Source organism: Salvelinus alpinus, chromosome 1 (genome assembly GCF_045679555.1).
Source record: "Salvelinus alpinus chromosome 1, SLU_Salpinus.1, whole genome shotgun sequence".
In the NCBI taxonomy this organism is placed as follows: domain Eukaryota; kingdom Metazoa; phylum Chordata; class Actinopteri; order Salmoniformes; family Salmonidae; genus Salvelinus; species Salvelinus alpinus.
Window position 1 is genome coordinate 93,359,617 of NC_092086.1, and position 22,788 is coordinate 93,382,404.

Sequence of the window (22,788 nt, forward strand, 5' to 3'; positions counted from 1 at the left end):
AGCTACAGCTGCAAAGGACATGGTGACCTCTGGTGGACAACCAGAAACGTTGTCGAATTACTCCCCATAGATGGATCGAGTGTTTAACAGAGACAGCAAAGCCATACACACGTAAATATGTACATTGCAATTCTTTCGAATGAGCGGCCGTTCATGTGCAAAGTATTTGCATTAATAAGCTTACTTATTAAAGATCAGTGATACTATCAAGAGCAGTGTGCGGTTTCCTTTTTCATTCATCTTGTTCAACTGTTGCCATGCACCTGCAAAATCTTTGCTTAGATGTGCGAGTGCCTTTCAAATTATTTGCATTACCATGAGCATAGTTATCAGCTGTATGTACGATAGTGAAATTCCTTTGTCTCCCCATTTCCCTCTTTTGAATCCAACATTCTGTGTAACAAGCAGTCATCTCCGTTTTGTCCACTAGGGACTTTTCATTGCATTGTGTAGTAATCAATGTGTAAGCTATCCTGTTTGTAATTCTGTGTGATTATTTAGTTAGTAAATAAATAATTAAGCCAATTTGTATATTGCTGATTCATAATTTATGCTAGGGTTCGTGCAGTTATCCAAGAGTTTTGCGACATTCAGAATGAGACTGATAAGGTAAATAAGAATTAATGAATTGACTGTGACTGATGTAAGATATAAATATATCTTTAGAGTTTAGTCAGGAGATAGTAACTCGTTAAATAACTTTTCCCGTGGTGCACCAGATTACTACTTCATTGTTATACGATTAATTTAATGTGGTATGTCACAATCAAACATTAATGATTGTCACGACAGCAAGTTGAGGTGACTAAACTGCTTGGAGTTACCCTGGATTGGTCAAAACATATTGATAAAACAGTAGCTAAGATGGGGAGATGTCTGTCCATAATAAAGCGGTAGTGTGCATTCTTAACACTATCAACAAGGCAGGTCCTACAGGCCCTTGTTTTGTCACACCTGGCCTACTGTTCAGTAGTGTGGTCAGGTGCCACAAAGAGGGACTTTGGAGAATTGCAGTTGGCTCAGAACAGGGCAGCACGGCTGGCCTTTAAAAGTACAAGGAGAGCTAACATTAACTTCTTTAGGAAAACAGCTCTAATGTTGGAAACAAATATCCTTATGTTGTCATCGAGTAACAATGATTTATTTTCTAAGCTACAGAACACAACAATATACAGCAGGTTTTTAAAAAGGAACAAAGAGTTTGTCTACTTCGTGTTTCCATTTTTCTCCAGCTATGCATCTGGTTTGCTAACTAATTGGCTAGGTGTCAAGATCAAGCTTCTTAGTTAGAGCAGAGACATTCAATCCCCTCCTGGATCAAGAGCCCTGTTGCCTAAATGTTTTATTTTTTTATAGCGCTCCTTGTGTGGATTCGGATATACCGTATGGTACAGAAAAGGTATGACAATCTGGATACCTCCCAACCCTATGCTACTGACGTAATCAGCCGAAGTGGTTTCAACAGGCTCACCTAGTGTTGTAGTGACTACTGAACGACTCCCTGACTCACCTATTGCTACTCATTGGACCCTATGTTCACTCGGCTACACATGCGTCTCCCGAATGTCAATATGCCTTGTCTAATGCTGTTTTGGTTGGGTATTATTGTCTTATTTCACTGTAGAGCCCCCAGCCCTGCCCAATATGCCTTAGGTTGCCCTTTTGTCCCACCCCCCACACATGCGGTGACCTCACCTGGCTTAACTGGTGCCTTTAGAGACAAAACCTCTCTCATCGTCACTCAATGCCTAGGTTTACCTCCATTGTACTCACATCCTTCCATACCCTTGTCTGTACATTATGCCTTGAATCTATTCTTCCACGCCCAGAAATATGCTCCTTTTACTCTCTGTTCCGAACGCACTAGACAACCAGTTAGCCTTTAGCCGTACCCTTATCCTACTCCCCCTCCTTTGTTCCACAGGTAATGTAGAGGTTAACCCAGGCCCTGCAGCCCCCAGCACCACTCCTATTCCCCAGGCACTCTCATTTGTTAACTTCTGTAACCGTAAAAGCCTTGTTTTCATGCATGTTAACATCAGAAGCCTCCTCCCTAAGTATGTTTTATTCACTGCTTTAGCACACTCCACCAACACTGATGTCCTAGCCGTGTCTGAATCCTGGCTTAGGAAGGCCACCAAAAATCCAGAAATTTCCATCCCCAACTACAACATTTTCCAACAAGATAGAACTGCCAAAAGGGGCGGAGTTGCAATCTACTGCAGAGATAGCCTGCAGAGTTTTGTCATACTATCCAGGTCTGTGTCCAAACAATTCGAGATTCTACTTTTAAAAATCCACCTTTCCAGAAACAAGTCTCTCACTGTATCTGCTTGTTATAGACCCCCCTCAGCCCCCAGCTGTGCCCTGGACACCATATGTTAATTGATCGCCCATCATCTATCTTCGGAGTTCGTACTGTTAGGTGACCTAAACTGGGATATACTTAACACCCCGGCCGTCCTACAATCTAAGCTAGATGCCCTCAATCTCACATAAATTATCAAGCAACCTAACAGGTACAACCCTAAATCCGTAACCATGGGCACCCTCTTAGATATCATCCTGACCAACTTGCCCTCTAAATACACCTCTGTCGTCTTCAACCAGTATCTCAGCGATCACTGCCTCATTGCCTGCGTCCGTAATGGATCCGTGGTCAAACGACCACCCCTCATCACTGTCAAACGCTCCCTAAAACACTTCAGCGAGCAGGCCTTTCTAATCGACCTGGCCCAGGTATCCTGGAAGGATACTAACCTCATCCAGTCAGTAGAGGATGCCTGGTTGCTCTTCAAAAGTGCTTTCCTCACCTTATATAAGCATGCCCCATTAAAAAAAATGGAGAACTAAGAACAGATAGCCCTTGGATCACCCCAGACTTGACTGCCCATGACCAGCACAAAAACATCCTGTGGCGTTCTGCATTAGCATCGAATAGCCCCCGCGATATGCAATTTTTCGGGGAAATCAGGAACCAATATACACTAGCTTTTTCAAACAGAAATTTGCATCCTGTAGCACTAATTCCAAACATTTTTGGGACACTAAAGTCCATGGAGAATAAGTGCACCTCCTACAAGCTGCCCACTGCACTGAGGCTAGGAAACACTGTCACCACCGATAAATCTACGATAATCGATCATTTCAATAAGCATTTTCCTACGGCTGGCCATGCTTTCCACCTGGCTACCGCTACCCCGGCCAACAGCTCTGCATCCCCTGCAGCAACTTGCCCAAGCCCCCACCCACTTCTCTTTCACCCAAATCCAGACAGCTGATGTTCTGAAAGAGCTGCAAAATCTGGATCCCTACAATTCAGCTGGGCTAGACAATCTGGACCATCTCTTTCTAAAATGATCCGCCGAAATTGTTGCAACCCCTATTACTAGCCTGTTCAACCTCATTCGTATCGTCTGAGATCCCCAAAGATTGGAAAGCTGCCGCGGTCATCCCCCTCTTCAAAGGGGAGACACTCTAGACCCAAACTGTTACAGACCTATATCCATCCTGTCCTGCCTTTCTAAAGTCTTTGAAAGCCAAGTGAACAAAGATCGACCATTTCAAATCCCACCGTACCTTCTCCACTATGCAATCCGGTTTCCGAGCTGGTCATGGGTGCACCTCAGCCACGCTCAAGGTCCTAAACGATATCATAACTGCCATCGATAAAAGACAGTACTGTGCAGCCGTCTTCATGGACCTGTCCAAGCCTTTCAACTCTGTCAATCACCGCATTCTTATTGGCAGACTCAATAGCCTTGGTTTCTCAAATGACTGCCTCGCCTGGTTCACCAACTACTTCTCAGATAGAGTTCAGTGTATCAAATCAGAGGGCCTCTGGCAGTCTCTATGGAGGTGCCACAGGGCTAAATTCTCGGGACGATTATTTTCTATGTATATATCAATGAAGTCGCTCTTGCTGCTGGTGATTCTCTGATCCACCTCATGCTGCCAAAAATACCCTTGTAAAACTGACTATCCTACCGATCCTTGACTTTGGCGATGTCATTTACAAAATAGCCCCCAACACTCTACTCAGCAAATTGAATGTAGTCTATCACAGTGCCATCCGTTTTGTCACCAAAGCCCCATATACCACTGCGACCTGTATGCTCTCGTTGGCTGGCCCTTGCTTCATATTCGTTGCCAAACCCACTGGATTTAGGTCATCGATAAGTCTTTGCTAGGTAAAGCCCCGCCGTATCTCAGCTCACTGGTCACCATAGCAACACCATCCCATAGCACACGCTCCAGCAGGTATATTTCACTGGTCATCCACAAAGCCAACACCTCGTTTGGCCGCCTTTCCTTCCAGTTCTTAGCTGCCAATGACTAGAACGAATTTCAAATCTCTGAAGCTGGAGTCATATCTCCCTCTCCAACTTTAAGCATCAGCTGTCAAAGCAGCTTACCAATCCCTATACCTGTACACAGCCAATCTGTAAATAGCACACCCAACTACCTCCTCCCCATATTGTTATTTATCTTCTTGTGCTGTTGCACCACAGTATCTCTACTTGCACATCTCTGTTGGCGCCGGATGTTAGATGGCCAGGTACAACCCTAAATCCGTAACCATGGGCACCCTCTTAGATATCATCCTGACCAACTTGCCCTCTAAATACACCTCTGCCGTCTTCAACCAGTATCTCAGCGATCACTGCCTCATTGCCTGCGTCCATAATGGATCCGTGGTCAAACGACCACCCCTCATCACTGTCAAACGCTCCCTAAAACACTTCAGCGAGCAGGCCTTTCTTTCTAGGAAACTATGCAGTATTTTGTTTTTTTATGTGTTATTTCTTACATTGTTACCCCAGGAAATCTAGGTTTTATTACATACAGTCAGGAGGAACTATTGGATATAAGAGCAACGTCAACTCACCAACATTACGACCAGGAATACGACTTTCCCGAAGCAGATCTTTTGACCCTCCGCCCAGGACAATGGATCGGATCCCAGCCGGCGACCCAAAACAACGGCGCCGCAGAAGGGGCCGCAGAGTGGTCTTCTGGTCAGGCTCCGTAGACAGGCACATCGCGCACCGCTCCCGAGCATACTACTCACCAATGCCCAGTCTCTTGACAACAAGGTAGACGAAATCCGAGCAAGGGTTGCCTTCCAGAGAGACAGAGACTGTAACGTTCTTTGTTTCACGGAAACATGGCTCACTCGAGACACACTATCGGAGTTGGTACAGCCACCTGGTTTCTTCACGCATCGCGCCGGCAGAAACAAGCATCTCTCTGGTAAGAAGAAGGGCGGGGGTGTATGCCTTATGATCACACCACGTCTCGTTAATCATAACAACATACAGGAAGTATGTTCCTGTATGTTCAAGTACTTTTGTTCACCTGACCTAGAATTCCTCACAATCAAATGCAGATCGCATTATCTACCAAGATATTTCTCTTCGATCATAATCACAGTCATGTATATTCACTCCCAAGCAGACACATCGACAGCCCTGAACAAACTTAATTTGACTATGTAAACTGGAAACCACATATCCTGAGGCTGCATTTATTGTTGCTGGGGATTTTAACAAAGCTAATCTGAAAACAAGGCTCCCTAAATTGTATCAGCATATCGATTGCGCGACCCGGGCTGGCAAAACCCTGGATCATTGTTACTCTAACTTCCGCGAGGCATATAAGGCCCTCCCCCGGCCTCCTTTCGGAAAAGCTGACCACGACTCCATTTTGTTGCTCCCAGCCTATAGACCGAAACTAAAACAGGAAGCACCCGTGCTCAGGTCTGTTCAACACTGGTCCGACCAATCAGATTCCAAGCTCAAGATTGCTTCGATCACGTGGACTGGGATATGTTCTGCATAGCGTCGAACAACAACATTGATGAATACGCTGATTCGGGTTTATTAGCAAGTGCATCGGTGATGTTGTACCCACAGCATCTATTAAAATATTCCCCAACCAGAAACCGTGGATTGATGGCAGCATTCGCGCAAAACTGAAAGTGCGAACCACTGCTTTTAAATCAGGGCAAAGTGACCGGAAACATCCGCAAGGCAATCAAACAAGCTAAGCGTCAGTATAGAGACAAAGTAGAGTTGCAATTAAACAGCTCAGACACGAGAGGTATGTGGCAGGGTCTACAGTCAATCACAGACTATAAAAGAAAAACCAGCCCCGTCGCGGACCACAATGTCTTGCCCGCTACCAAAACCTGCGCGCTCTCCTTCACTGGAGCCAATGTGAGTAAAACATTTAAACGCGTTAACCCTCGCAAGGCTGCAGGCCCAAACGGCATCCACAGCCACGTCCTCAGAGCATGCGCAGACCAGCTGGCTGGTGTGTTTACGGACATATTCAATCAATCCTTATCCCAGTCTGCTGTTCCCACATGCTTCAAGAGGGCCACCATTGTTCCTGTTCCCAAGAAAGCTAAGGTAACTGAGCTAAATGACTACCGCCCCGTAGCACTCACCCCGTCATCATTAAGTGCGTCATCATCAAGTGCTTTGAGAGACTAGTCAAGGCCCATATCACCTCCACCCTACCTGACACCCTAGACCCACACCAATTTGCTTACCGCCCCAATAGGTCCACAGACAACGCAATCACACTGCCCTAACCCATCTGGACAAGAGGAATAACTATGTAAGAATGCTGTTCATCGACTACAGCTCAGCATTTAACGCCATAGTAGCCTCCAAACACATCATCAAGCTCGAGACCCTGGGTCTCGACCCCGCCCTGTGCAACTGTGTCCTGGACTTCCTGCCCCCAGGTGGTGAGGGTAGGTAACAACATCACACAAGGGTGTGTTCTCAGCCCTCTCCTGTACTCCCTGTTCACCCATGACTGCGTGGCCATGCACGCCTCCAACTCAATCATCAAGTTTGCAGACGACAATAGAGTGGTAGTCTTGATTACAAACAACGAGGAGACGGCCTACGTGGAGGAGGTGAGGGCCCTCGGAGTGTGGTGTCAGGAAAATAACCTCACACTCAACGTCAACAAAACAAAGGAGATGATCATGGACTTCAGGTAACTGCAGAGGGAGCAGCCCCTTAGCCACATCGACGGGACAGTAGTGGAGAGGGTGGAAAGTTAAGTTCCTCGGAGTACACATCACGGACAAACTGAAATGGTCCACCCACACAGACAGCGTTGTGAAGGCGCAGCAGCGCCTTTTCAACCTCAGGAGGCTGAAGAAATTTGGCTTGTCACCAAATTTTTACAGATGCACAATTGAGAGCATCCTGTCGGGCTGTATCACCGCCTGGTACGACAACTGCTCCGCCCACAACCGTAAGGCTCTCCAGAGGGTAGTGAGGTCTGCACAACGCATCACCGGGGTCAAACTACCTGCCCTCCAGGACACCTATACTACCCGACGTCACAGGAAGGCCAAAAAGATCATCAAGGACAACAACCACCCGAGCGACTGCCTGTTCACCCCGCTATCATACAGAAGGCGAGGTCAGTACAGGTGCATCAAAGCGGGGACCGAGAGTGAGAAACAGCTTCTATCTCAAGGCCATCAGACTGTTAAACAGCCATCATTAACATAGAGTGGCTGCTGCCAACATACTGACTCAACTCTAGCCACTTTACGAATGGAAAAATGGAAAAATGTATGTAATAAATGCATCACTAGCCACTTTAAACAATGCCACTTTATATAATATTTACATACCCTACATACTCATCTCATATGTATATACTGTAGTCTATACCATCTACTGCATCTTGCCTATGCCGTTCGGCCATCACTCAATCATATATTTTTATGTACATATTCTTATTCATTCCTTTAGACTTGTGTGTATAAGGTAGTTGTGAAATTGTTAGGTTAGATTACTTATTAGATATTACTGCATGGTCGGAACTAGAAGCACAAGCATTTCGCTACACTCGCATTAACATCTGCTGACCATGTTTATGTGACAAATAAAATTTGATATCACTCCAGTGTTAATGCTAAATTGTAATTATTTCACCTCTATGGCCTATTTATTGCCTTACCTCACTAATATTCTACATTTGCACACACTGTATATAGATTTTTCTATTGTGTTGACTGTACGTTTGTTAATTCCATGTGTAACTGTGTTGGTTGTGTCGCACTGCTTTGCTTTATCTTGGCCAGGTCGCAGTTGTAAATGAGAACTTGTTCTCAACTGGCCTACCTGGTTAAATAAGGTGAAAAAAAATGTTAGTCATCTGTCAAGCGTTCTAATGAGTTTAGACAGTCATTACTGTAAGATGTAAAATTATGGAATAAGTCCAACAGTATGTGCTATCAGATCATTCATTCGGAGAAGGTTTCACCACACCCAGTGATGGTGGAATCACTTTTGGTGAAAGAATAACTATCAAAGCAATTAATTAAGTGATTGTCAGAGAAACTGGTGTTTGGAGGATATATTGGCACGGATGTTAGGCCCAAGAAGAAGTTGAAGGCCAGCAAACCATGCCAATATATTCTCACAGGGCATTATAACGGTTTACCAACATATTCAAATATTGCTTTACATATTTTAATTAAAAACGTTTTGATTATTCATACTATTTCATCCTTCCACAGGATATAGTCGTTCCCAGCCGTTCAGTCTTTTTGTTCTCAATGTTCCATTGCAATATTGGCTGGCAATGTCCTTATCCCTTGCTTGCTAGCTAGCTAGCCAGCCAGCTAGCTATGGCTAACTTACAGCCACATCAAATGTGCAGCCATAATAACAGCAAAGTAGCTGCATTTGCATAAGCTGATTTCTAGTTACATTTATTTGGATACATCCATAACAATGATTGAAATTAGGCACGATTTCACCTGGCATAGAAAAATTGTTCACTCGTCAGGACACCGTTGTTCAGAGGAGCTAGCCAACAACACAGATAACACAATCACTTCAAAATGAAGCTGGAAGGACTGCAAACTACCTGCACTTAATTTAGTTTGACTTTTTTTTACTTTACATTTCTTTGTATAGATCATCATAAAAATGATGCCAGCTGATTCATGATTTCGACTGGCTGAGAAACATTGCCTGCCCGCGTCTCGTCCGACACGTTCATTACTATGGAACAGCTAGAGATCGAATTTGAATACAGAAACAATGTTGCAAATGTTGGAGAGACCGACGGCAAGGTTTATACAAATATCCCCTGTTGAAAACAAATGTTAGTCAAAAAGAAATGTGAGATAATGTCTAGATGCTTTTTATAGTGGAGAGCAAGTTTAGAAATTGCTTCGCTGGGCTGATGAGAGTGGATTGCGCAGTCAGATGAAACAGAGTAAATAGGCAGTTTAATGTCATAGATTTAGCCGGTGGTAACTTGTGGAATAGACACCAGCTGGAATGCAGTTACCCAATCAGCCTTCAAGATTAGACCCACCCATTGTATAATATACAGATAAGTAAGACATGGACATTTTAATGGTTAGAATGGTTCTTCAGGTTGGGGCATAGATCAATAAGGTAAAAATCTACAAGAGCTGAGGGCAAACTCAGCTTTAGGTTCAGCCTACTCCGCTGGACCCAGAATTAGGAACGTTGCTACACTGCTTAATTGCCGTCTCCTGCTCTGTCAAATATATTTTCTTAAATTACATCAGAAGAGGCGTGTCAAATTCCTTTCACCTCAGAGGTGTGCCAATGAGGAGGCCCAAGATGTCAGACAGACTACTGAAACCAGTATGAAATAGCTGGCTAGTTAGCGGTGCGCGCTAGAAGCATTTGAAATCGGTGAAGTCACTCGCTCTGAGACCTTGAAGTAGTTGTTTCCCCTGCTCTGCAAGGACCGGGGCTTTGTGGAGCGATAGGTAACAATGCTTCAACGGTGACTGTTGTTGATGTGTGCAGAGGGTCCCTGGTTCAAGCCCAGGTTGGGGAGAGGAGAGGGACAGAAGCAATACTGTTACACAGGGCTGCAGTGGAGCAGGTCGAGATCGTCGAGATCTTCAAGTTCCTCTGAGTCCAAATCACTAAAGACTTAATGGTCCACACACGCACAGTCTACATGTGCACAGTCCTGAAGAAGGTGTGACAGGGCCTCTTCCCCCTCAGGAGGTTGAAATAGTTTGGCATGGGCCCTCAACAAGTTCTACAGCTGTACCATAGAGCATCTTGACTGGCTGCATCACTGTGGACAGCCCAGTACATCACTGGGGCCGAGCTCCCTGCCATCCAGGACATCTATATCAGGCGGTATGGAAAGAATGGCTTATGGCTTGGGTGGTTGGAGTCTATTCTCTCTGCTTCCACATGGCAAGCGGTACTGGTGCATCAAGTCTGACACCAACAGGCTCTTGAACAGCTTCTATTCCCAAGGAATAAGACTGATAAATAAATCTAATTGTGTTTGTCACATGCGCTGAACAGACCTTACCGTGAAAATGTACTTACAAGCCCTTAACCAACAATGCAGTTGAAGAAATAGTTTATAAAATATTTATTAAAAAAACTAAAGTAAAAAAAAATAATCTAAATCAAAAAGTAACATGAGGCGATATACAATATCGCCGAGTCAATGTGCGGGGGCACAGGTTAGTCGGGGTAATTTGTAATTTGTAAAGTGACTATGCATAGATAATAAACAGAGAGTAGCAGCAGTGTAAAAACAAGGGGGGTGGAGGGGGCATTTGATTAGTTTAGTTGTCCAGCAGTCTTTTGGCTTGGAGGTAGAAGCTATTAAGGAGCCTTTTGGTCCTAGACTTTACGCTCCGGTACCGCTTGCCGTGCGGTAGCAGAGAGAACAGTCTATGACTTGGGTGACTGAATAGCTACACGGACTGAGTTAACCTTATATCTTTATTGACCTTTTATTTTTGCACTGTCTCTATGCACACTCACAGGGCCCTACACACTCACTCCATCCTCTGCTTACTCACACATAATATGCACATACATTTATACCGACTCTACACACACCCACTCACATACAAGCTGCTGCTACTCTGTGTATCCTATATCCTGTGGCCTAGTCAACCCTACACATATATCTACCTCCATCACTCCAGTATCCCTGCACATTGTAAATATGGTATTGGAACTGACTCTGTATATAGTCAAGTATGCTTATACTTGTGTTCTTCATATTTCTCGTGTTTTTCTAGTATTACATTATTATTGATTATTGCATTGTTAGATTTTGTGTTAGCAAAAAAGGGATTTCACTGTACTTGCGCATGTGACAAAAGAAAAACTTTAATTAACCTATCCTTTCAGTCAAAGGAAAAGCTATAATTAGGGTTTTTCATTTTTTATAAAGTCCACCTCCTGAGTTTTACACAACACTGAGTGTATAAAACATTAGGTACACCTTATTAATATGGAGTTGCACCCTCTTTTGCCCTCAGAACAGGCTCAATTCGGCAGGGCATGGACTCTACTAGGCATCGAAAGCGTTCCACAGGGATGCTGGCCCATGTAGACTAATGCTTCCCACATTTGTGTCAAGTTGGCTGGATGTCCTTTGGGTGGTGGACCATTCTTGATACACACAGGAAAAGGTTGAGCATGAAAAACCCAGCAGCGTTGCTGTTCTTGACAGACTAAAACCGGTGCACCTGGCACCTACTACCATACCCTGTTCAAAAGGCACTTAAATATTTTGTCTTCCCATTCACCCTCTGAATGGCACATATACACAATCCATGTCTCAAGGCTTAAAATCCTTCTTTAACCTGTCTCCTCCCCTTCATCGACACTGATTGAACTGGATATAAGAGGTGACATCTGGCTTACTGGTGCTCTTTCATGCAGTCCCTAGGAGGGGTGCGTCACTTGAGTGGGTTGAGTCACTGACGTGATCTTCCTGTCTGGGTTGGCGCCCCCCCTTGGGTTGTGCCGTGGCGGATATCTTTGTGGGCTATACTCGGCCTTGTCTCAGGATGGTAAGTTGGTGGTTGAAGATATCCCTCTAGTGGTGTGCGGGCTGTGCTTTGGCAAAGTGGGTGGGGTTATATCCTTCCTGTTTGGCCCTGTCCGGGGGTATCATCAGATGGGGCCACAGTGTCTCCTGACCCCTCCTGTCTCAGCCTCCAGTATTTATGCTGCAGTAGTTTATGTGTCGGAGGGCTAGGGTCAGTTTGTTATATCTGGAGTACTTCTGTCTTATCCGGTGTCCTGTGTGAATTTAAGTATGCTCTCTCTAATTCTCTCTTTCTTTCTTTCTCTCTCTCTCTCTCTCGGAGGACCTGAGCCCTAGGACCATGCCTCAAGACTACCTGGCATGATGACTCCTTGCTGTCCCCAGTCCACCTGGCCGTGCTGCTGTTCCAGTTTCAACTGTTCTGCCTGCGGCTATGGAACCCTGACCTGTTCACCGGACATGCTACCTGTCCCAGACCTGCTGTTTTCAACTCTCTAGAGACCGCAGGAGCGGTAGAGATACTCTTAATGATCGGCTATGAAAAGCCAACTGACATTTACTCCTGAGGTGCGGACTTGCTGCACCCTCGACAACTACTGATTATTATTATTTGACCATGCTGGGCATTTATGAACATCTTGGCCATGTTCTGTTATAATCTCCACCCGGCACAGCCAGAAGAGGACTGGCCACCCCTCATAGCCTGGTTCCTCTCTAGGTTTCTTCCTAGGTTTAGGCCTTTCTAGGGAGTTTTTCCTAGCCACCGTGCTTCTACACCTGCATTGCTTGCTGTTTGGGGTTTTAGGCTGGGTTTCTGTACAGCACTTTGAGATATCAGCTGATGTAAGAAGGGCTATATAAATACATTTGATTTGATATCAATAATGGATCATAGCTTTCAGCTGGATTCACTTGGTCAGTCTGTCATCGAAAGAGCAGTAGGGCTGGGAATTGCCAGGGACCTCACGATACTTATGTCCCGGTACAATATATATTGTGATTCTATACTGCGATTTAAATTGCGATTTGACATAACAAACATATTGCTCAGTATGTGTCTGCTGCAGACATACAAGAAAGCATGAGAAAACAAGTTTTGATCAGTCAGGTAAATAAAAATGCTGAAAACCTATTGGCTCACTATTTAAAAAGAAGCTGGAGAACAAGCTATAGGATGAAAAATACTGTTTTTACTCAGGTACAGCAGACTAGCGATAGCAAACGCTACCTACAGTACCGACATATATCATTAACTCCACTTCAAAAAAATATGATAATATTTTCAGGATGGTAAAACACTTTGTGTAAACTTCAATGACTAAAACCAGATATAAAGTATGAAGAAAAGATAATGGAGCAATTTATTGGAGCCCCCACTGACTTTGCTATAAGGTTTTAGTCACTCAAACATAAGAACACGGCACAAGCCATTGCAAAATATGTGGAATTTCAGGAAATTAGCTTTTACAATAAAAATAAAAAGTCTCTCTGGCCCATGGCAAAATATGTAAAATTGTAGCTTTAAAACAGCAACATTATGTCTCAGCAGCCAAGAGGGTCTCTAAAATGTATGGTCGGAGACTGTGACATTGGCCACGCCCACTACCACACGCCCCCCCCACACTAACTTTACCACCGCTGCTAAAAAAAATCTTAGGGGAATCACTGTGGACTTGTTTGCACCCCCAGATGGATGTTGTTAGGCCTATGACTTATGATAAATCTGTATATCATAGGGGAAGACTCTTATTTCAGACCAATCCCTTGTACCTGACAATGAACACTCTTCAAGTGACCCCCAGTTATCACCAAGACTGAATAAGTGACATATCCCCTACTCAGCACTTCATCTCTCTTTACAATGGCAGTTTCTGTTTTCAAGATAAAAAGCTTGACATTGGTGAATTGGGCTACGGAATGGAATCTTGGTGGGTCAAACAATGCAAATACTGTTCCAGTCATTTGGTCCTATACCAAGAGGCAGTGGTACTCATGGAGAATGTCCAAGAGCTGACGTTTGGGATTAGCACAGTGGTACTTCGGTGAAATACTGAGGTTAGCCTTCAGTAGCCTAAGTAAGATCAACTCCAACAGTGCAAAAGGAATCAACCAAGTTTCTGTAAACACAAGGGCAAACACACTGGTCAGCATACATTATTTGGTTCATGAGTTTTACATTTTTGCTTCCTTGAGACCTGCAAAGGCAGCATTCTCGCTTTATATGTACAGTAGAATATCATATGGCAGTGGTTTTGGTGGAGAGAAAACAGGAAGGAAAAGAGACAGGACCATGGCATGGATAATAAGTTCATCTTGTGTATAATAAAAAAAATCACTAAGGGCTTCCATTGTTTACTTATGCTTGTTTAGCAAGTGGTTTGGTGTGGTTATAGACTGTGCTGCAAACATATTTTTCTATGATTGAAACATTTATGCCTACCTACATAAGGCCTCTAAATGATTCCTGATCTTGACTCCATAGGCTATCCATGATCAGTGCTCTGTGGATTTGGACTGACTTTATGAAGCATAGCATAGAAGGTGCATGAGTCACATGTGGGGCGGCAGGTAGCCTAGTGGTTAGAGCATTGGACTACTAACCGAAAGGTTGCAAGATCGAATGCCCGAGCTGACAAGATAGAAATCTGGCCTTCTGCCCCTGAACAAGGCAGTTAACCAACTGTTCCTAGGCCGTCATTGAAAATAAGAATTTGTTCTTAACTGACTTACCTACTTAAATAAAAGGTAAACATGCACAAGTCAGCATGGGATGAGTCACACCAGAGTTCAGAGTTCATTTACAATGTAGCTTTAGGTTGTCTATCAGGTCATGTTTTTGACATCTTAAGTCGGTTACATAAAGAATAGTCTGCCGTCACAGCCCACTGCCATCCACTCATTTCTTATCAAGAAAAGTTCAATGTTAGGCTGATAAAATGGTTGAAATTGTGTTCTCGTAATTCCGCTGCTAATCAAATTATGAACTTGTGGTTGAAGTGCATTCACACATGTATTTGTACAGGAATCCATCAGGACAACAGATGCAAGGGGGTCAAATGGGTTTAATTTGGAGAGGGCCAGCCCTCTCCCCTTTTCACACCACTGCTCAGTGTGCATCTTTCAAATTGGCTACATTAGATTCTTTCCATCTGTCAGGCTCTGCTTCACCATATCTAATCAGATTATCTAGTGGTCAAGTGAAAGCATCAGGCAGGCTTTGTTTTTGGAAACAATTGCCCAACAATGAGGTTCCTCTCCGACAAACAGTGGGTAGGCTGTCTCGTGAGCCACAAACAGCCTATAAAGTAAAACATTAAAAAGAGGAGAAAGAGAGAAGCTTACCCTTGATTGCATTGATTACACTGTTGCCATCTTTGATTACATCTTTGAGAAATTTGCTTGTTCTTTCCAATTCTAATTCATAGCATTTTAGTCTTTCTCTAAAATCCGGACTATCCCCATAGCAGTCGCTGAACTCAAGCGGAGGATGCCCCATTACTTATTTTGAGAATGCTGTGCAGCAGCCTAGATGTTAGAATGAGAAGTCTTCGGATTAAAACAACATATTGCAGAACATTGTTGATCAATTTTCCAGGTTGAGATTTGGTTAGCCCGCTCTTCCAAAAATGAATGCAGTCGAACCGGACCCGTGAAACGCAGTAATTCTTGATGAGAGATTCTTGATGCATTCATTCATCAAGTAAACAATGTTAAGTAATTTTTGTTACAAAGTATCTTCGAGTATATCTGGGTCCCGTTTTTACATCTCATAAATGTATTTTTCCTTTGGATACTTTTTCCTTTTTGCGGGGGTTAAAATAGTGACTTGCGAAAAGCGGGTTGGCCAAGCACATCCTCCTTTCACACCCATAGTAGAATTCTTAAAGGGGCAGCTACACAAAATATTTTCCATATGCACGATTTTGATGAAATAAAATTGTAGATATGTTAATACATTGTGATATTTGACTGCCTTTGTCTATTAATTTGTGCTTACTTCGTGTCAACGTGACATGGCAAGACAATATACTTTTTTGTTCTCTGAACCACTTCAACCATAATAATGCCCAACACCCATGCTCTAGAACAGTCAAATGTTCCATAATTTGCTAATATGCTGTTTTCATAAATGGTAAAAAAATAAACGACTGGGAAAAATCCAACTGGTAATTAGTAACTAGTGGGAAACTCCTCTATCATCCCTGAGCTCCAACTTCTCCCACATGCTGACCTCCCCTAATAAGGATATTTCCTCTATAACAGCATTTTCCACAGTTAAATGCAACAACAAAACCTTATTTATAAAACGCAATCTATTAATATAGATTTTGAACATATCATTTGTTTAAAAGCATGATAGCTGTACCTTTAGTGTATCGTTGATGAAGCTTGTTGGCCATTAGCCAATCAGCATTTCTCAACAAGTTCAAAGCAAGTAAATGCATACAACAGGTATTTACGAGTTCACAACTAGTAATTACCAATTGGCTATGAACGCAGCATTATTATTAACTGCTGCTGTAAACACATTTTCTATAAAAATGTCTATACATACCAGCATATACATATATATATTTATATTCCAGACTCTGACATTGCTCGTTCAAATTTTTCTACCTTTCTAAATTCCTTTATTTTCATTTTTGGGATTTGCGTGTGTAGTATTGTTAGGTATTACTGCACTGTTGGAGCTAGGAACATAAGCAGTTCGCTACACTCGCGATAACATTTGCAAAATATGTACGCAACCAAATACAATTTGATTTGATATTGGGCAGATTCGATTATGCTGAGCCGCTAGACACCGGTCTATGGCCCGGGATATGAACGGGCAAAAGCGGTGAGGGAGGAGTACACTTCTCAAATCGAACAGTAATCTGCGCTGCTTGGTCATGTTGTCAACAAGGCAGCATGGCATCATCCAGAAACATACAACATATATTTTCCATCAAATATATGTTTGAATTTTCTAAATAAACTGAACAAAAATATAAATGAAACATGCAACAATTTGTAAGATTTGTAAGATTTTTTTAATTTATTTGTTTATTTAACTTTTATTTAGCTAGGCAAGTCAGTTATGAACAAGTTCTTATTTACAATGATGGCCTACCCCAGCCAAATCCGGATGACACAGGGCCAATTGTTTGCCGCCCTATTGGACAACCGGATGTCATACAGCCTGGAATCAAACCAGGGAATGTAGTGACGCCTCTTGCACTGAGATGCAGTGACTTACACCGCTGCGCCACTCGGGAGCCAAGTTATGGTTACAGTTCATATAAGGAAATCAGTCAATTGAAATGAATTCATTAGCCCTATTCTATGGATTTCACATGACTGGGCAGGGATGCAGCCATGGGTGGGCCTAGGAGGGCATATGCCCACCCACTTAGCAGACAGGCCCACCTACTGGGGAGTCAGGCCCAGCCAATCAGAATGAGTTTTTCCCAACAAAATGACTTTATTACAGGCAGAAATACTCCTTATCAAAAGCAATCACTTTTGCATGTGAAAACACAGAATCTTACTCATTACTAAATGTGCTTAATTACGTCACTTTTGTTTTGAGCCGACTTCACCATGGGCTTTGAACGGGGCACCTGGCTCATGCCTGGGATGCAGCCCGGTTCCAAAAAGAATGCTATCAACTTTCACCTGGTGCAAAACACGCTTATCCGGGCACCCGGGGCCAGATTAATCGAATCCCCTCATAATAAACTGGGTAGTTTGGGTCCTGGATGCTGATTGGAGGTATAATATCAAACAATACCATGGGTATTATGCAAAATTACTTGTTTACAGTTCTAATTATGTTGGTAAACAGCTTATAATAGCAATAAGGCACCTTTGGGGGTTTGTGGCATATTTCCAATAATATACCATGGCTAAGGGCTGTATCCAGGAACTCAGCGTTGCTTTGTGCATAAGAACAGCCCTTATCCTTGGTATATTGGCCAAAAAACCACACCTCCTCGGGCCTTATTGCTCAATTATATAGCTCAGTGATTATTTGCATCAGTCACCATTTATACTAGTATTGCATCCTAACCGTAATGTATTCCTTTTGAATAAGTGCTAGTCTTAGAAATTCTAAAAACATCTTAGTAATTCTAAAACATAAACATTTGTCTAGTTTGTCAGCTTTTTTTCTCTACAGCCTGTAACTCCAGCCTGTAACTTTGGTTATTAATGATGCATAACCAAATGAAAAGGTGGTATTTACCACTAACCTTGTCCACAGGCTATTGCACACGGAACTCCCTAAAAACACATAACTTCGATACAAGTAACTTTTCATAGGAGAGGAGGTTAGGAGAGCATTTTCACTAAGCCTAACCCTTTTCGTAATCTTAACCTAATTCTCCTAACCTGCTATGAAAAATTGTAGCTGTATCAAAGTGGCGTGTTTTTACAGAATCTCTATTGTGAACAGTGCATATACTGTAAGCCTGGTACATCAACGATTCCAAGGTGGCCTTAGTGGGAGTGACCATAGACTTCTATGGGAGGGGGAAGTTGTTGTGGGAGAAGATTGGTTGGTAGATTAAGCCAAATAAGCCAATGCCTATGCGCCGGGAGTTTCTCTCAGTATTTTTTTACCCATCCACCACCTTCGGAGGACACATCATTTTTGGTTTTACAACTTTTCTGCTACATATACATACATTTTACATACACATTTTCCGAACATGGTACTTTTATATACAGCAATCACATAACAATAATACATTGTTTCTCTCAGTCTTTCTGTATTAGCAAATTCGACGTGTTGGTACAACAGACTCTTCATGAATTTAAAAGGAAAAGCTGAAATGTCTTGAGTCAATAAGTATTCAAACCCTTTGTTATGGCAAGCCTAATAAGTTAAGGAGTAAACATTTCCTTAACAAGTCACATAATGAGTTGCATGGACTCACTCTCAAATCAGATCAAATCAAATGTTTAGGGCCTTCCTCTGACACCGGCTGGCATAGAGGTCCTGGATGGTAGGAAGCTTGGCCCCAGTGATGTACTGGGCCGTTCGCACTACCCTCTGTAGTGCCTTGCGGTCGGAGGCTGAGTAGTTGCCATACCAGGCAGTGATGCAACCAGTCAGGATGCTCTCGATAGTGCAGCTGTAGAACCTTTTGAGGATCTGAGGAACCATGCCAAATCTTTTCAGTCTCCTGAGGGGGAATAGGTTTGGTCGAGCCCGCTTCACAACTGTCATGGTGTGCTTGGACCATGTTAGTTTGTTGGTGATGTGGACACCAAGGAACTTGAAGCTCTCAACCTGCTCCACTGCAGCCCCGTCGATGAGAATGGGGGCGTGCTCGGTCCTCTTTTTCCTGTAGTCCACAATCATCTCCTTTGTCTTGATCACGTTGAGGGAGAGGTTGTTGTCCTGACACCACATGGCCAGGTCTCTGACCTCCTCCCTATAGGCTGTGTCGTTGTTGTTGGTGATCAGGGCTACCACCGTTGTTTCGTCTGCAAATTTAATGATGGTGTTGGAGTCGTGCCTGGCCGTGCAGTCATGAGTGAACAGGGAATACAGGAGGGGGCTGAGCACGCACCCCTGAGGTGTCCCAGTGTTGAGGATCAGCGTGGCAGATGTGTCGTTACCTACCCTTACCACCTGGATGCGGTCCGTCAGGAAGTCCAGGATCCAGTTGTAGAGGGAGGTGTTTAGTCCCAGGGTCCTTAGCTTATTGATGAGCTTTGAGGGAACTATGGTAGTCAATGAATAGCAATCTCACATACAGTAGGTTTTCCTTTTGTCCAGGTGTGAAAGGGCAGTGTGGAGAGCAATAGAGACGGCTTCATCTGTGGATCTGTTGGGGCAGTATGCAAATTGGAGTGTGTCTAGGGTTTCTGGGATGATGGTGTTGATGTGATCCATGACCAGACTTTCAAAGCACTTCATGGCTACAGACGTGATTGCTACGGGTCGGTAGTCATTTCGGCAGGTTACCTTAGTGTTCTTGGGCACAGGGACTATGGTGGTCTGCTTAAAACATGTTGGTATTACAGACTCGGACAGGAAGAGGTAAAAAATTTCAGTGAAGGCACTTGCTAGTTGGTCAGCGCATGCTCGCAGTACATGTCCTGGTAATCCGTCTGGCCCTGCGGCCTTGTGAGTGTTGACCTGTTTAAAGGTCTTACTCACATCGGCTGCGGAGAGCGTGATCACACAGTCTTCCGGTACAGCTGGTGCTCTCATGCATGTTTCAGTGTTATTTGCCTTGACGCGAGCATAGAAGTAGTTTAGCTCGTCTGGTAGGCTCGTGTCACTGGGCAGCTCTCGGCTGTGCTTCCCTTTGTAGTCTGTAATGGTTTGCAGGCCCTGCCACATCCGACGAGCGTCAGAGCCAGTGTAGAACGACTCGATCTTAGTCCTGTATTGATGCTTTGCCTGTTAGATGGTTCGTCAGAGGGCATAGAGGGATTTCTTATAAGCTTCCGGGTTAAGAGTCCCGCTCCTTGAAAGCGGCAGCTCTAGCTTTTAGCTCCGTGCGGATGCTGCCTGTAATCCATGGCTTCTGGTTGGGGTATGTACGTACGGTCACTGTGTGGACGACGTCATCGATGCACTTATTGATGAAGCCAATGACAGATGTGGTGTACTCCTTAATGCCATTGGAGGAATCCCGGAACATATTCCAGTCTGTGCCAGCAAAACAGTCCTGTAGTTTAGCATCTGTTTCTTCTGACCACTTTTTTATTGATCTAGTTACTGGTGCTTCCTGCTTTAATTTTTGCTTGTAAGCAGGATTCAGGAGGATGGAATTATGGTCAGATTTGCCAAATGGAGGGCGAGGGAGAGCTTTGTATGCATCTCTGTGTGTGGAGTATAGGTGGTCCAGAGTTATTTTCCCTCTGGTTGCACATTTAACATGCTGATAGAAATTTGGTAAAACTGATTTATGTTTCCCTGCATTAAAGTCCCCGGCTACTAGGAGCGCCGCCTCTGGGTGAGCGTTTTCTTGTTTGCTTATGGCGGAATACAGCTCATTCAATGCTATCTAAATCAAATCAAATCAAATCAAATTTTATTAGTCACATACACATGGTTAGCAGATGTTAATGCGAGTGTAGCGAAATGCTTGTGCTTCTAGTTCCGACAATGCAGTAATAACCAACAAGTAATCTAACCTAACAATTCCACAACTACTACCTTATACACACACACAAGTGTAAAGGGATAAAGAATATGTACATAAAGATATATGAATGAGTGGTGGTACAGAACGGCATGGCAAGATGCAGTAGATGGTATAGAGTACGGTATATACATATGAGATGAGTACTGTAGGGTATGTAAACATAAAGTGGCATAGTTTAAAGTGGCTAGTGGTACATGTATTACATAAAGATGGCAAGATGCAGTAGATGATATAGAGTACGGTATATACATATGAGATGGGTAATGTAGGGTATGTAAACATTATATTAAGTGGCATTGTTTAAAGTGGCTAGTGGTACATTTTTACATAATTTCCATCAATTCCCATTTTTAAAGTGGCTGGAGTTGAGTCAGTATGTTGGCAGCGGCCGCTAAATGTTAGTGGTGGCTGTTTAACAGTCTGATGGCCTTGAGATAGAAGCTGTTTTTCAGTCTCTCGGTCCCTGCTTTGATGCACCTGTACTGACCTCGCCTTCTGGATGATAGCGGGGTGAACAGGCAGTGGCTTGGGTGGTTGTTGTCCTTGATGATCTTTATGGCCTTCCTGTGACATCGGGTGGTGTAGGTGTCCTGGAGGGCAGGTAGTTTGCCCCCGGTGATGCGTTCTGCAGACCTCACTACCCTCTGGAGAGCCTTACGGTTGTGGGCGGAGCAGTTGCCGTACCAGGCGGTGATACAGCCCGACAGGATGCTCTCGATTGTGCATCTGTAGAAGTTTGTGAGTGCTTTTGGTGAATTTCTTCAGCCTCCTGAGGTTGAAGAGGCGCTGCTGCGCCTTCTTCACAACGCTGTCTGTGTGGGTGGACCAATTCAGTTTGTCCGTGATGTGTACACCGAGGAACTTAAAACTTTCCACCTTCTCCACTACTGACCCGTCGATGTGGATAGGGGGGTGCTCCCTCTGCTGTTTCCTGAAGTCCACAATCATCTCCTTTGTTTTGTTGACGTTGAGTGTGAGGTTATTTTCCTGACACCACACTCCGAGGGCCCTCACCTCCTCCCTGTAGGCCGTCTCGTCGTTGTTGGTAATCAAGCCTACCACTGTAGTGTCATCCGCAAACTTGATGATTGAGTTGGAGGCGTGCATGGCCACGCAGTCGTGGGTGAACAGGGAGTACAGGAGAGGGCTCAGAACGCACCCTTGTGGGGCCCCAGTGTTGAGGATCAGCGGGGTGGAGATGTTGTTACCTACCCTCACCACCTGGGGGCGGCCCGTCAGGAAGTCCAGGACCCAGTTGCACAGGGCGGGGTCGAGACCCAGGGTCTCGAGCTTGATGACGAGTTTGGAGGGTACTATGGTGTTAAATGCTGAGCTGTAATCGATGAACAGCATTCTCACATGGGTATTCCTCTTGTCCAGATGGGTTAGGGCAGTGTGCAGTGTGGTTGCGATTGCGTCGTCTGTGGACCTATTGGGTCGGTAAGCAAATTGGAGTGGGTCTAGGGTGTCCGGTAGGGTGGAGGTGATATGGTCCTTGACTAGTCTCTCAAAGCACTTCATGATGACGGAAGTGAGTGCTACGGGGCGGTAGTCGTTTAGCTCAGTTACCTTAGCTTTCTTGGGAACAGGAACAATGGTGGCCCTCTTGAAGCATGTGGGAACAGCAGACTGGGATAAGGATTGATTGAATATGTCCGTAAACACACCAGCCAGCTGGTCTGCGCATGCTCTGAGGACGCGGCTGGGAATGCCGTCTGGGCCTGCAGCCTTGCGAGGGTTAACACGTTTAAATGTTTTACTCACCTCGGCTGCAGTGAAGGAGAGCCCGCAGGTT

General features: G+C 44.2%; 1 protein-coding gene across 6 annotated transcripts in view; it reads right to left on the minus strand.

Annotated features, from left to right (window-relative positions):
- Nucleotides 1–15,700, minus strand: part of ophn1 (oligophrenin 1) — a 62,869-nt gene extending 47,169 nt beyond the window's left edge. For all 6 annotated transcript variants that reach the window (XM_071334347.1, XM_071334328.1, XM_071334335.1 and 3 more), the window contains exon 1: nt 15,187–15,700. In XM_071334347.1, the coding sequence (XP_071190448.1) occupies nt 15,187–15,340 (154 nt within the window). In that variant the 5' untranslated portion in view covers nt 15,341–15,700. The remainder of the gene's footprint in view (nt 1–15,186) is intronic.
- Between the last annotated feature and the right edge of the window lie 7,088 nt (nt 15,701–22,788).